The sequence below is a fragment of the Lissotriton helveticus genome, chromosome 7, assembly GCF_964261635.1.
Source record: "Lissotriton helveticus chromosome 7, aLisHel1.1, whole genome shotgun sequence".
Taxonomy (NCBI): Eukaryota; Metazoa; Chordata; class Amphibia; order Caudata; family Salamandridae; genus Lissotriton; species Lissotriton helveticus.
The window spans coordinates 1,270,123,573-1,270,139,314 of record NC_136068.1 but is presented as its reverse complement, the minus strand read 5'-3'; the positions used below and the strand labels follow the sequence as shown (position 1 = coordinate 1,270,139,314).

Sequence of the window (15,742 nt, the reverse complement as noted above, 5' to 3'; positions counted from 1 at the left end):
CTTGAGGCGCTTGACATACCCTAGAAGGCAAAGCTCAGGAGAGCAATCCACGGGCTCCAGCACAACATCAAATAAAATGGCCACCACTTCCATTCAAAAAGCAAACACCCTCCCACACATATAGGCAACATGAATAAAATCTGCATCCGCCGCTCCACATTTCACACAGTTAGAGGTTTCCTTCAGGCCGTTTTTATATAGCTGCAAGGGGGAATAGTAAACCTGATGCAAGAACTTGAAATGTATAATTCGGAGATTACAATTCGTCTTGAGGCGACCAGTAAACTGACAACACGCAGTCCAGACCTCCGGCTCGATAGGAGCACCCAGCGCCATCTGCCAGCGCAAACAAGAGGGGTGTACATCCACGTCTCGCTCACGCAGGGAGGCATTGTATAGTCTCGTAACTAATTTCTTTCGACTCTCTCCCGTCAGCAGCACCTGTAGGGCTCGCAAAGTGGTGGGCTCAGCAGGATAACCCGGATACGCCGCGCGGATAGCCTGGCGGACTCGAACATATGTGAAGTTAAACATGAAACCCCGCTCGGAGCCGCTCTGCACCTCTTTTAATGTTTTAAATCTACCCTCCACATATAAATCACCCAACCTGTGAATGCCAGCCGCAGCTAATTCCCACAAAGCAGGCGCCTCCCAGGCTGCCGAAATTCCTGGGTGGGAAAGTAACGGCAATAGTGGCGCATACAGATAAGACAGCTGAGCCCTAGTCGCCAGTGTTCGCCAGGCCCACGCCGTGCACTGCGTGGGATTAATCTCGGTCCGCGGGCCGCCCGATCCTCCCGTAAGTGTCACCGCCAGCAGTGGCACAGGGAGTACAGCATCTGCCTCTATAGCCACATGTGGCTGATATCGCGGTGGGAAGTGCCAGTAATGCGCAAACTGCGCCTGGGCACACAGGTACTAGAGGCGAAGGTCCGGAGCCTCAAAGCCTCCTCTTTCAAAAGGCTGCACCAACAGGTCCCAGCGGCATCTTGGCTTCCTACCGCCCCATACAAACGAAAGCATGACAGACTGGAGAGTGCGGAAGAGCGCTATATTCAGTTTGATAGGAATGTTGATGAAGAAATATAACAACTTAGGTAGAAACACCATTTTCACCACCGCAATCCTGTCCGCCAGAGAGAGGGGCATGTGTGTCCATCTTGCAGCCTGTTCTGAAATACAAGTCAACGTGCAGCCATAGTTTTCAGAGATCACGATGTCAGGATCTCTATGTACCCAAACACCCAGGAACTTCACAGGGTCAGTTGTCCAAGTTAGTGGAAAATCCAGTTCAACCTCCTTGGTGAACGCAGTTAGGGGGAACACCACCGATTTGGACAAATTTATCCCTAGACTGGAGAAATGCTCCAATTGGACACATTCCCTAAGTAACGCAGAGAGATGAACCTCGGGCTCCCGGACATATAGCAGCATGTTGTCTGCATAAAGAGAGACAATCAGCGGCCACTGTCGTAACGGCAACGCAGCTGCAGCATGCCGCTGCCGCAGTTTGCATGCGAGGGGTTCCAGCGCCAAGGCAAATAGCATAGGCGACAGCAGGCAGCACTGCCTCGTGCCTCCTCCGATGGGAAGCAATGAGGACACCCAGCCGTTAACCTGCACCCGGACGACTGGGTCGCAGTACAACACTCGGAGCAACTGCAGGAAAAAAGGGGGAAAGCCCATCCTTTCCAGTACTGTAAACATAAAGGGCCACTGTAGAGAATCGAAGGCCTTGGCCGCCGCAAGTAGCACGGCCACCGCCTGAAAGTCCGGCTCAAAATAACGCAGAGTGGAAAATAGTTTACGCAAATTATGAGTAGTGGAACGCTCCATTACGAATCCCGATTGGTCCGGCAACACCAGCAGAGAAATCAAGGGCTGCATTCTAATAGCGACCATTTTCGCCAGGATCTTTGCATCTATATTGATCACAGAGAGCGGTCGGTACGACCCGCACTGATTCGATGGCTTATCTGGCTTCAGAAGTGTGACCAGCAGGGCCTCACGGAGCAAAAGGGGCAACTTCCCGCTCTCATATGCCTCCACATAGACCTCCAGAAGCCGTTGGGCGAGGTCCGCCACATATGTCTTATAAAATTCGCTATGCAATCCGTCCGGGCCTGCAGCCTTGCAGGTCGGGAGTGACATAATGGCCTCTCGTACATCCTCCTCTTCGAACGGCTACACGGGGTACTCCCTCTGCCGGTCGGAGAGCCACCCAAGCGCCACATTATCAAGATACTCGTGTATCTCCCCCGTCGGCGGGGTCGCTTTAGCCGCAGATAGGTGAGTGTAGAATTGCAGCATTACGTCGCAGAGCTCCGTGGTCGAATGATGGGCCTCCCCAGCTTCATCAAGTAGTTCAGTTATTTGCTCCTGGCGCCTTGGCTCCGACAATTTCTGAACCTGCGAACGGCCAGGGCGACCTCCCTCCCCATGATACCGTGCTATCCGATGCCGGGAACAGTGCAATAGCTCCTGGTCCACAGTCTCGTTATGCTCCATAAATTCCGGTATGGCAGCCAGTTTGCGGCAGAGGGGTCAGACTCATAGTCCCGCTCCAGAGTAGATCTGTCAGATGCTAATTTTGTAATCCGTCGACGGATATCGCGCTGTACCCCCGACTGGGCCCCGATACAAGCCCCCCGCACGGTTAACCTTCAACGCTTCCCAGAGCGTTCCCATGCTGTCTACGGTCCCCTCATTTTCCCTGAAGCAGTTTTTCATGGCTTCTGCTATACTCTGTTTAAAGACTGGATCCGTGAGTTCGGAAGGCTGCAGCCGCCATGTAAACGGCGGCGGCCGATATGCAGGTATCTGTAACGCTAATAATACTGGGGAATGGTCCGATAGAGTTCGGGCCTCGTGCGATACCGCCATTGTCCAGGTGCAGACCACTTTAGAGACCAGCCAGAAGTCAATGCGGGACCATGAGCCATGCACTGAGGATGCGAACGTGCTCTGATGGTCCGCGGGATGGTGGGTCCGCCATATGTCCTTGAAATGGCCAGCGTCAAGAAGCCCCAGTAAGACCTCTGCTGCGCGTTTGGGTCTGACGCCACCAGTACGGTCCATGGTGGTGTCCAAACATAGATTAAAATCCCCATCCCATATAATGGATGCCTCAGGAAATAACGATGTCCGACGCCACACATCCAAATGATGGGTCATCCACATTCGGTCCATAGATATTCACAATCCACACACTCTCTCCAGACAATCGGCCATGCACCATCGCTACCCGTTCCTCGTCATCCACCTCCGTCCTGAGCACAGTAAAAGTCACCCCCTTTTTTACCAGTCATTACCCCCCTGGAATATGAGGAAAAGGAGGAAGAGACCCGGGTCCCCGCCCACCTAGTGCCCATTTTGCTAGCAGTTTCATCTGTAAGGTGGGTTTCCTGAAGGAGGGCACCTTCTACTCCCATACGGTCAAGTCAAGCAAATACTGATCGGATCTTTTTGGGTGTGTTAAGACCCCGGACATTCCAGGTGAGGAACTTGGTGAAAACCTGCCATATGCGACCGCCTCGCCAACTGTCAAGCATGCAACCATCATGCCTGAAGGCGCCAACTTCACAGTGTCTGTCAAAAAGTACACATTTTTTATTTTGGCTGTCCCTCGAGCGCCCCACCCCACCTCTCACCCACTTCAACTGCCCCAACATGCCAAGGCCATCCCCACATCGTAAAACAGTGCCCTCAAAAAACATTTCAACCACGGCCCAAAGGATTACTGCTCTTACCTCCCCCGTCCACCCCACCCTCTCCCCCAATTTACCCCCCACCCACTTCGGCTCCCCCAACTCGCCAAAGCCATCCCAAATTGGACAAAACAAACCCCTTGAACACAACTACACAACATCCTACTGTGGGGAATTCCCATGTGGGGGGCATCAGAGTGCTACTGTCCTCCCACTTTGTGGGAGGTGGCTGATCAGGTCTATTACCTGTGTTACAATATACAGTTGAATATTCAAAAACGTAAGACATCTCTCCTGCTACTTATACAAAGCTTTTTTGGACTTGCCTAGCGCAGCGAAAGCGGTAACAAGTCACATATGTATTTAGCAGAACATGGGGCAACACGTCAAGTAGTCACATGGCCACTACACTACAAAGCGCAGTCCATCACTATCAGTCGTTCTCCTCCTGCTTAACTCCTGCCTCGCGACGGTGTCTCTTCAGCTGCTTCGCGTGGTCCATTGCTGCCTTGGGGGTGGAGAAAATCTTAAAGTTTCCCTCCGTCCCCACCCGAAGTCGCGCGGGATACAGCATGGCGTACGGGATATTTTCAGATTGCAGACATTTTTTACCAGCACCATACTCTCGTCGCGCAACCTGGACACAACAGTAAAATCAGGAAAGAAGGAAAGATTATTCCCCTGGTGAGTAATAGTGCCTTTCTCCCTGGCCAGCCGTAAAACAGTGTCTCGATCTAGGTAGATCAATAGACGGGCTATTATTGGACAAGCTGGGGCCCCAGGGATAGGGCGCGCCGCCAAAGAGCGGTGAGCGCGCTCTACAACCAGCATGGAGGACAGGTGCTCTGAGCCAAAGATATCTTTAAGCAGGTTCTCAATGAACTGTTCCATCCTCCCGGTGTTTGTCGACTCAGGCATGCCCGTTATGCGAAGGTTATTCCTCTGGGATCTGGCCTCCAACTCCTCGTTCTTTGCTTGTATGAGGGTCAGCACTTTTTCCATGTTCAGAGTCTTGTTAGTCACCTAATTTAAGCCATCCTCCGCATTAGAGACCCGTTGCTCAACCTCCCCCACTTTCGTCGATTGTTTCTCCAGTTGTGAGGACATGTGTGCTAATCGATGGTTTATGGTGGACATGCCCGCCTCTATAGCCTGTAGGCTTTTCTGCATGGCCAGTAGTGTGGATTCCAAATTGGGGGGCTATCTCCTTGCCCATCCGCCTCAGAATCAGAAGCCGCCTTCTGCTGTGCTCTGCCTGATTTTCGCGCCTCAAAAGTGAGGCGGGGCTGCGACTTATCTGGCTTACCCATACTGATTGGTAGAAGATGCGAAGCACTCAGTTCTGCCAGGGGGGGATATGTCAGTGCCACCCAGCGCAGGCAGGCAGGGTAGCTGTAAAATGCAGCTCACAGCGATATTGCAGCGTCCCTCAAAGGTGTTGCTTGTATTATTTTGTCCCCCCTTCTTCTTTTTTTGTCCAGTTGTCTTCCTTCCCCTGTTTTCCGCTGTATGGAAAGGCGCGAGAACGTATAGGAATGGGCCAATGTACTTCAAAAATAAGGCAGGCGTGCAATCCAAGCACAAGTGGCAGTGCCCCAGGCACCATGAGGTGCGCGCCCACAAGTGGCTATAGATCTACAGAAATCTCAGCAGGCCTCAGCACAGGTTGTGCAGCAGTCTTCAAGGCTCTTGTAGCAATCCCACGGGACACAGCCACATCCACCACTCAAGCAACAGCTGCCCAGCAGCCAGGGAGAGCTGCCTGTAAAATCGATAGTTTCACTGTCGTGGAGCCAATCCTAAACAGCCTATCAGGGGCTAGCAGTACACACAGGATCTCCTCCCAGATTATTGGGAATGCGAGTCTCCTCAATTCCCCCCAGAGCACAGGAATGCAGCTCCTCAAGTGTTGAATCTCGGGCCCAGCACGCCGCCCTGCATGCCTTTCACAGCAGCTGCCACTCGTTAGTAAGCCCCCAGGCCCTGGAAGCGCTAGATCGGGAGCCGCCGCGTCTCGTGGTGCGCTCCCCCAGGGGGCAGCAGCCGGTGGTGGGGATCTTAGACAGGAGCATGAAAGCCGCACGTGCAGGCCTCAGGGGTTGGACCGCGACCCAGGCTGACACCCAATTCCGCAGCCGCGGGCCAAGGCCGCACCCCCCTACCTCAGCCCGCCGCGGGCACTGCCTCTCCGCCGCTCCCAGGGTCCAGGGTACGCAGGTGGTGCCGGCTTCCCTCCGCCACCTCCAGATGTTCAGGCCGCAATACCAAGAGCGGAGGTGAATCTCCGCGAGGAGCAGCCCCTGCCGCCCCCTCTCCGCAGCAGGCCAGCTCCCGCCGCTACACCTCGCTAGGAGCACAGGGTTGTTTGCAGCCCAGGATCGTCCAGACTTCTGCTGCGCCGAGCAGCGCCCGGACTCCCCCTCCAGCCCGCTCACGCCTCCATGACACGCTCGCCGGCGGTGAAGTCGCCCCGTCCAGTTTCTATGCACCACAGCAACCAGCAGGCTCGTTCTGTAGTGCAAGCTGTGACAGGTAAGGTGCTGCATATTAACCGCCAGTAGAAGGGGTCGGATGCCTCTATGTAGGTCGGATAATTGGTGGATTGCGGATCAGCCGGGCATTGATGCACTAAGGTGTGGCCATCTCGCCTGCGCCCTCTAGCGCCCCCATTAATTTCAGTCTTGATTAAAAAAAAATGTTCTTTTCACATTTCTCTTTGTGAAATATCTTGGATTTATGTTAATTTTGTATAGATCTCAGTGGACATTGGACCACATCGGGTTCATGCGATCTCCATCCACCCTACGATTCGAGTTAGTCGGTCTCATGCAACACTTGAATTCTGATTGTCCCGATACTCTCAATAAGAATACAAAACTGTGATGGATGGAATGCTTGAATTAAAATCATTTACAACAAGGGGTGGTGATGGACAGAGTCTCTGAATTAAGCAGAATACTCTCACCCAGTCAAGAGATCAGGGCTAGATCCAACACCGTTTTTTAGCTCATTGCACCATCCCAGTTTCAGAACCTGGCTGTATGCAAATTAGTCTGTCCCTGGCCCAGTGCATCATGGGAACAGGGCAGACCAGACTACAAAAGCCAATTCTTACACTGGGAAGGAAACAAGCTTCCGGGGACCGGTTTCTGGCATTTCAGCCGTCTTCGGCCCGGCTTGCTTGAATCCTGATGGTGCAATGAGCAAGGGACTCACATCTGAGTATACCCTTCCACGCTTAGGGTGGACAAAAATATTTACAACAAGGGGTGGTGATGGACAGAGTCTCTGAATTAAGCAGAATACTCTCACCCAGTCAAGAGATCAGGGCTAGATCCAACACCGTTTTTTAGCTCATTGCACCATCCCAGTTTCAGAACCTGGCTGTATGCAAATTAGTCTGTCCCTGGCCCATGATGCACTGGGCCAGGGACAGACTAATTTGCATACAGCCAGGTTCTGAAACTGGGATGGTGCAATGAGCTAAAAAACGGTGTTGGATCTAGCCCTGATCTCTTGACTGGGTGAGAGTATTCTGCTTAATTCAGAGACTCTGTCCCTCACCACCCCTTGTTGTAAATATGAATTAAAATCAGCCACTGGTACTCACTCGACCACATTCCAATCCATCGTTATTTTGCACATTATGCCACCTCAGTTTGAATTCTGCTATATGCAAATTAGTCTTGACCGTGTTGCAATAGGAGCAGTCTAGTCCAAACTGCCAGGCTAGGTCCTCCCTGAACTGGAACACAAGCAACCCAGACCGGTTTCATCCGATACTCTCAAGCATAACGATAACAACGCCTTGGACAACGAAACACTCGCCTAGATTAGCACAATGCAGATACTGTGTTGTTGAGAAGACTTTATTCTTGCAGCAGATTTACTGTTCATTTAGAACAAGTGAAGGGTGCAAGGACAGACAGAATACACCCCCACGTCTTGCTCTCCCACTTAACTTATCATAAATTCCCTCCCTTAAACCTAGTTTCCCCATGGACCACCAATGCCACCTGGCAGGACAGCCAATAACATGGTAGTCCACACATTTGAGCATCTTCCACCATAAACTCAGTTGTCTGAAGGGGCATGAATTGTAAGCGTTATCACTACGAACTCAATGGGATTTATAACTACTGTATCAAAAATAGTTGCTATCAATCTGCGTTTATAAAAAATTGCAAAATGCTATTGTGTGATACTTTACTGCATAAAAGTAGAAAATAAAATATTTTTGCACTCCCACAATATTATTTCTATAAATTTGGAAATGAGCTGCTAGCAATGCTCTTAGATGTTTTTATGCAGCATTGAGTGGAAATGTGTAGTCACAGAAGTGGATTTATGGTCATCAAAATTTCACTTTGAGTAGAGGAACAAAACTCTTTGAACCATCCATGCTTACAACTGAAATCATTCAGTGAGCACCAAAGCTCTATTGTCCAATCTCTCAACATGCCTCTAACCTTATCACTGCAACCTGTTCACCGGAGATATGTCGCATTTCAATAATGTACTTTTGAAAAAGATCCTCTAACAACTCGCGAAGGAGATACTAAAGTAGAGCCTCTATTTTTAATTTAGGCAACTAAAGTCAGGAGAACCTTCTGAGCTGAACTGATTGGAGTGCATATCTGCCAGATCTCTACTAGTTGCAAGGCAGGTGCTTGCCAGGGTTTGAGCACCATGCACACACTTGGAAGTGATGAGACTAGAGATGATTTTTTGCAGGGACTTTAGCTGATGATGGACATGCAGCGAGGAAAGCCTTAGTATCGAGAAATGGGAAAGCTATTCAGTGTGTGTGACCCGATTCACAAACCTATTTGTGCATCTTCTAACGTAGTTGTGCAGATAGATTCCATTACTAGGGCTCTCGTAACTGGTTTTAGTCATACATTTCTGGAAAAGTTTTTTTTTTTAGCATGGAATTCTGCAATCTACATTAATGTTTTTGAAAAGAGTGCTAGGGACGGAGAGGCAGAAACATCTTGCAAATGCAGTTCATGCCGGAGCACTAACAAAAACTGAAAACGAAACCAACCGGCATGGCTATTGGTCTTTTCACCAAGTATCCAAGGACTTAGGGTGAATGAACACAGTATTGTATGGGCAGCTCTAAATGTGTGGATGGCAGGGATATCTAGTAGAAGAGATTTCTAGAGTGGGCCTATATGTGAAGAGAATGCATAATGAACGGGCAATGTTTCACAATACCCAGGTTCGAGGAATACCCTTTTCATTGCATATCTTGTCTTTCTTCAACAGAATGTCATAAACAGCTTTACTCAGACAGCGCAGTCGGATCGATGTGCCTTCTTTGGCAACGTGGTCATTGGTCGGGATGTGACGGTGGAGGAGTTGAAGCAAGCATACCATGCAGTAGTTCTGGTGAGTGTGGGTGGTCAGCACTGTGTAAGGACAGGGACCAAACCGAAACAATTCACCACAACTCATGGAGTGCCTAAATCTCAAGATATGGTTTTCTATGTTGGTGCATAAAACGCGGTGCTAGTATTTTGGTCTGTTTCTGTATTAATTTCCTAAACATGGCAAGCTGTGTGTGTGGGGGGGGGTCTATAAATTGAGTCCTATTGAATTAGGCGATATTTAGTTACTTTTAGTGGTACAGAGAGGTAAAAACCACATCAGCTAGTGCTATATGAGATGCGTTTTATTTAAAGAGGACATTGAGCTTTGTGGAGGGAAGCAAGGAGGGGCTTATGAGGAGAACTGATGGCAGTTCTTTCTTATTCCATTATCAAGAGAGCTGGCTACACATCACAGTTTATTGGATGCTTTATGAAAGTCTTTTGCATGGAAACTTTCCCACACTCATGCGTCCACTGAATGAACACTGAAAATTGTGGATTTTTCTCTAAAGCAGGCACCTCTATTGTGTAGCAGTAGCTCACGAGCTGCTGGTAGTTCTCCAGCTACTTCTAAATAGCTCTCCTTTACGCATTCTTAGAGCGAATTTATAAGCTGATGTTTGGGGGGAAATGGTTGAATTTCAATTTGAATGTATTCAAAGTTGACATCTCAGTGATAAATCGGTGCTAGGGCACTGCAACCATGGCTGTTTTGTATCCATGTAGCGCCATTCCACATTGATAAAGCTTTTTTTTTTAACATCTCTACTGGCAATCAAGCTTGATGAACTGAGGCGATCACTGCTGGTAATCTTGCATATAGCGGCCGCTAATGTAATTATGCCTGATATGGTCACTATTATAACTCTAATTATATCAGTAGCTCTGGATGATTTTCATTCAACATAAGTAGCTCCTAACAGAAAAGGTTGGAGACCTGTGCTCTAAAGGTTTAGTGTCTTTATTTTTAGTGCACCTTATAGTGTTTAATTTGATGTCTGTGTACTTCAAACAAGATAGAATAACACAACACACCTCTTCATAATAAACCTCCCTTTTGTGTTGGGACTTGCAGTTTTATAGACAATTGTACTGTGGTTGAGATGCTTGAATGTGACGTAATTTAACCCTACAGACTGACCATCTCAATCTTCCTAAACCTTGTTCCAATCTCTTCCCTCTGTTAGTAACCACTTTTCCTCTCAAGTTAATTTATTTGTTCCATTCTCATTTCCTAATTCTTTCCACAAGAACTTAGTTTCGAGTTTTCTTGTTTCCTTTTTTTCTTAGACTGGTGGCACTCTTTTCCTGTTTAGTTTTTTGGTATGTGGCATTTAATTTAAATCTCTGTAACCTACCCACAGCTCTCAGGCCGGACCTCCATGCATTTGTTCTTGACATTAAATTGTTCTGACTCAGACAAACCAATCCAGCCCAGGGAACATTTCTATGCGCTCACTTGGGTTAGGGATTTTGCCAGGAGAATATATATCAGTACACAATGGGAATAACTTTTCCATGTATGAAATTCTGTGTTTTCCTCCTTTTGTTCAAACATCTGTCTTGTGAGGCCTATTTGGCTCTTGGGCATATTCCTGCTGGCTCTTGCAAAATAGTTACAAATGGAAACTTCTGAGTGAGTAGAGAAGAATGTCCTCTTTTGAATGACTTTAGTCCCAAAAAGAAAGGGGATGTGGAACAGTGCCTGTATTGTTGTTTTAGCAACTAGGAGGCCTAGGTTCTAAACTAAGCTTCCCACATTATCAAATAATGTCATACAATGTAACTCATATTATTTTTTATCTGTGCTCCATGTACTTTTTTTTATTTTGCAGATAGTTGAATGGGTTTTTAACCTCTCCTTTTGGACCATCACCACCCATTTTATCTGTGTGACATGGGCTGAGATATATATATATACTTTTTCAGTACCTCCTTGTGAAGTAATAACTTAGCTAAGAAAGATGGGCTAAGTAGTAATGCTCTGCTTACTTAATGGTGACCCTCATTAACCTCTTTTCAGTCTTTCGCCGTCAGAGTATTGAACTAATTTGGTGTTCCTTGAGTACTACAGATACATATTTTAGTGTGGAAGATTAGGTATAGCTGACCCTAAGATTGTGTGCCAGCCAGTCATTATTGGTTGATTGCTAATCCTGTTCCTTATGTGGAATCATATGAATTGATTGTATATTCAAAGCAGTTCTGCAGCCTCCACTAAAGCATAGCTGTTCAGTCATTATACATATTTGCATCCTACTCCATCGACCATACAGTTTTTTTTTTTTTAGCGAATCAGTCGCGTTTAGAATGTTAAAAAAAAGTAGAGGTGTTTAAAGGTAATGGAAACAATGTCAGCCCAACTCGGTTATTTACTGAGGACATTTTCATTATGCAATGCAGTTCCTTTATGAGTTACAATCATCTTCTCCTCTAACCTCATTTTTTCTCCCTGGGGAATTTTTTAAGAATTGCTTTTTGATGCTTTCCGTTATTTGCATTATCAATTCCCTCCTTTCAACATGATCTATTTATTTGTTTGCAGTTTTATATATCATAAACAAGCCAAAGGGAAGCGAGAGCTCTTTACAGTATCACTTGGAATAAACCACAGAGATGCAACAGGAGACTTTATTCAGTCAATAAGTAACAACAGAAGACGAACATACCTCTTTGCCTCTTTGGGATTGCTGAGTAGGATGTTGTGACTCACTGTGTCACACACACCACTGAAAGGTCGAGGAGTATGATTTGGGAGGAGCCTTCCTTGTTGAGGAGCCATAGAGTGTTGTCCATTGTCTGTAGCATGACTGTTTTTGTGCTACAGCCAGGACTCATACCAAAATAAATGGCAACTAAGGGCCTGATTATGAGTTTGGTTGTGCAGGAGCTGGGCGGCATGCCACCACCCTTCTCCTGCACAGCCAAACTCGATCTCTGCCTTCCCCCAAGTTTACAAGATATCTCGTTGTCTGGTGGGCAGTCACCGAAGTGGGAACACCAAAGCAAGTTTCTGCACGGTATGTACTCTTAAACCCAGGCTGTACAGGAACTGGGTATACATGCACAAAGGGGGGCCACACAGTGTGCCTCCCTGCATGTATCCCCATGACCTTTAGGGCCCCTTAGTTTCCTCGCGGCCAGTAGTTTCATGACTTGAACACCACCTTGAGGCTGCTGGCAGTGAGGAAACTCGTAATATGCTTGGTGGGGCTGCAGCAGTGGTCCCAAACCGGTCGGACCGCCATAGTCGTAATAGCGGCCGGACCACTGGTGCAACGGATCTACGGACCGCCAAACTTGTAATCCGACCCTAAATGCTTACTGCTTACTGCATTATCAGGTAGCACTTACAACAGAAGAACATGCCAGAAGGGAGGGTTTTCATTCCTGTACTATAAGTAATGACGGAGTTAAGTCCATACAGCTCTTTCATGAGCGGGCAACAACTTCACCTGGAGTGGATGCAATTTTTTTTTTTTTGATTGAGCAGACGGACCTATTCTGGTCGGGCATAGTTAGTATATTATAATGTTTCCTTTCGGAAACTCCTCAGTTCTGGACTGCAGCTAACTTTGATGTGTATTTTCTGGTAGTTACCGCTACAAGTGCATTGCAGCTGTCCAATTTAGCTCTTAGTATAGTGCATGCTAGTCTAGCTCTATCCCACATAAGACTGACTAACCCTTTCACAGGCTAGTTAGACGCTGTTACATAGTCTTGGTCTGGCCATCCATTGAAGTAATAACATTTTGCACTTTACATTTTAACTTGGTCCCTGATAATAATGCAATTTACCTTGTTTTGCATTCCCAAGTATGTAGTCTGTATTGACCCGTAATAACTCCTCTTTTGCTGAATTGAGGCTTACTCATTTTTCATACATCCATTTGTTTTTAGTCAGAAATATTTGAATAACCCGACTTACATTCCTACAAGGTCTTTGCTTTGAGCTGAGGAAATGGGACCTGTGTATTGTTTGCATAGATGTGAAAGAAAAACTTGGGCGGAACCAGTGGATCATGTTGAGGATGCATGCAAACATTGAACAAGAGAGCTATTAAACTAAAGTTCTGCTGTGCCACTTAATTCAATTGCCAGGATAAAAATGTGTCTCTCCAGTCAATAAAGCTGTTTATTAAGTCTTCTGAATTGCAAGAAGTCACAATATCTGTTTACCTTTCTGCATATGGTACTGCTAATCTTCCAGGTACCTTTGCTTAGTATTTCACCTATACTAAAACTAATAACCCTTTTGTATTTCTTCATATCGTTTGGGCCCTTTTGGTATTTCACCAGAGATATGTAGTGCTCCCAAAATTAGACTCATGTTATTATGTGGGTTACTGTAATCTACCAGGAACTCTTGTTCTTCTTCCAATTATAGAGGTCTTTTTGTGGCTATTATAATAAATGTGGAATATAATTATTTTGTGCAGCATATAATTATTCTTTTGGGATTGTCGTATCCCTCCACAAAGTATTTTGCTTACTTTGGTAACTTAGTATTAGTTATTATTTGACATAGAAAGCATTTTTCTTTTCATGTATGACCAAATCTTTTTTTTCCTTCTAAATTCTGCGTACACACAAAAAGAAAGTAACTAAAACGTAATGTATGTCTCCTTTTAACACGTTTATTTAATTTACTATATAAACTCCATTCATTAGAATAAAGAAATGAAACTCTCCTTACCCGAAAGATTCGGAGTCATAAAACATTATTTTGAAGAAATGTAAGCTCACACAGTGCCTCAAAACCACTGACATGAGTCACTGACCCCAGACATGTTGCACAGTGCTCACATTGCTCAAACTGCCCAAGGCTGGCATGTTGAGAACTGCTTTTTTTGAGATTCTACAGTCATACATTTTTTAGATATAGCAGTTGGACCCCATTTCCATGTCGAGTCTTGGTTTATTAAAAAAATCTCAAAAGTAATTTCACGCATTTTTTTCCAGGGATTATTGAATAACACCAGTTAATTTTCATTCAGTCATTAAAGAGATCAAGCCCTAGCTGTCCTCTGTTTTTTTCAGAATTGATTTTTTTGCACAATAAATAGCTCCTGCATCCATCTCATGGTAACCCCTAAACAAAAACATCAGTGTAATATTCATTTCATTCTTTGTTTATTACAACATATAACAAATGCATATCAAAATGTACCTCATTAATCAATCTTTGTCATCATGATAGAAACACATATTATTTCATAGTTAATTCCATCATACCTATGTCAGTCTTCGCATTCATAACTGTCACACTTCTCTCAAAGAAAATGTTGCAGTCCAATTCATATGGATCCACTTTCTGTTCTGAACATACTTATTTAGTAAAGTAGGATTTACACGACAAGTTTTCTTCTAACAGAGGGACGACGGAGTGAATCATCAAAGGTTACAATGGAGTTAAATAGATATAACCTTTTTTAGCAGGATATCAAATAAACATAATAAACAACTGTTCTTTGACTTTGGATTTTATATTGGTTTGGGTTTTATATTGCTTGTTGACTGTTGTTTTGGCGATTGGAGCGCTGGTGTGCTTTGGCCATCATGAGAATACAATAAATAGAGCATACAACATGTAGTTGCTCATTGGCTGTTCTTCAGATTCTGGTTGTATGACGAACACCTTATTTTGTGTGTATCTCTTACAAATGGTATTACCGATAACAACATACTTTTCTTTGTAACCACCACAAATTCTCAAATATCAATTACAAAATCATACAGAGAAATACACATTTCTTATTTCCATTACACTGTGTATCTTCTGTATCCTCTCAATTTTAAATTTTGAAGCCAGACCAAATGGTTGGAAAGGAGCCCACTCTCCAGCTTCAGAGGTGTAGTGAATAGCCTGGTAGTCTGGATTCCCAAATATTGTTCCAATTTGGCCTCCGCCTCTGTCATCCCAAAGGTGTGGCAGCTCGTTGTCTCTGTCAGTGTGTTTGGTCCAAGCCTACAGGTAGGTTCTACCTGCTCTAGACTTTCCCTCCCATAACTTTCCCGAAGCAGTGGATCACAGCCTAACTGCTGCCTGCATTGTGGCGCGTGGAACTTTTTATTCTTTTGCTTTGCAATTTCGACATCAGGTTTTACACTGCCTGATGGCATCTTCTGTGACCTACTGGACATCCTTGCATGGTACATTGTGTAGGTTCTGCAAAACAGGTCTTTACCCCTCTGCATCTGGCCTGTACAGTCAATGTCTGAATATGTGTCAGCCATCCCATCTCGACTTTCAACATATTCACCTCTTTTGAAGAGGATTTTTAGGAAGTGCATACTCTGATGGTAGGATCTCTTCCAGGCTTTCACCTCCACGACTTGATCAATAGGATTCGAAATATAAGCATATGTTTTCACAGCTTCTGATTCTATTAATGTCGCTTCTGATTCTATTAATGTCTTCTTCCCGGACATACAGGACACTTGCATTGAGAAAATACCATAAGTAAAATGAGCTGCCACTAGGTCATCCCGGGGACTAAAGTAAATCATTCTACTGGCTCGAGTAGAAGTGCTGGATTCCAACATCATAAAGGGACTAGCTTTACCCATAGACCTTTTAGCTAATTTTCAAATGAGCACCCTTTTTGAGGAGTTGCAGTTTATTTCCATTGCCAGGCACCTCATTTTAGCAGTTCCAAG

General features: G+C 45.8%; 1 protein-coding gene across 1 annotated transcript in view; it reads left to right on the top strand.

Annotated features, from left to right (window-relative positions):
* The window catches only part of FDXR (ferredoxin reductase), a 414,311-nt gene that overhangs the window by 47,693 nt on the left and 350,876 nt on the right, over window positions 1–15,742 (top strand). The window contains exon 4 of the mRNA XM_078654476.1: window positions 8,979–9,101. Within this exon, the coding sequence (XP_078510602.1) occupies window positions 8,979–9,101 (123 nt within the window). The remainder of the gene's footprint in view (window positions 1–8,978; window positions 9,102–15,742) is intronic.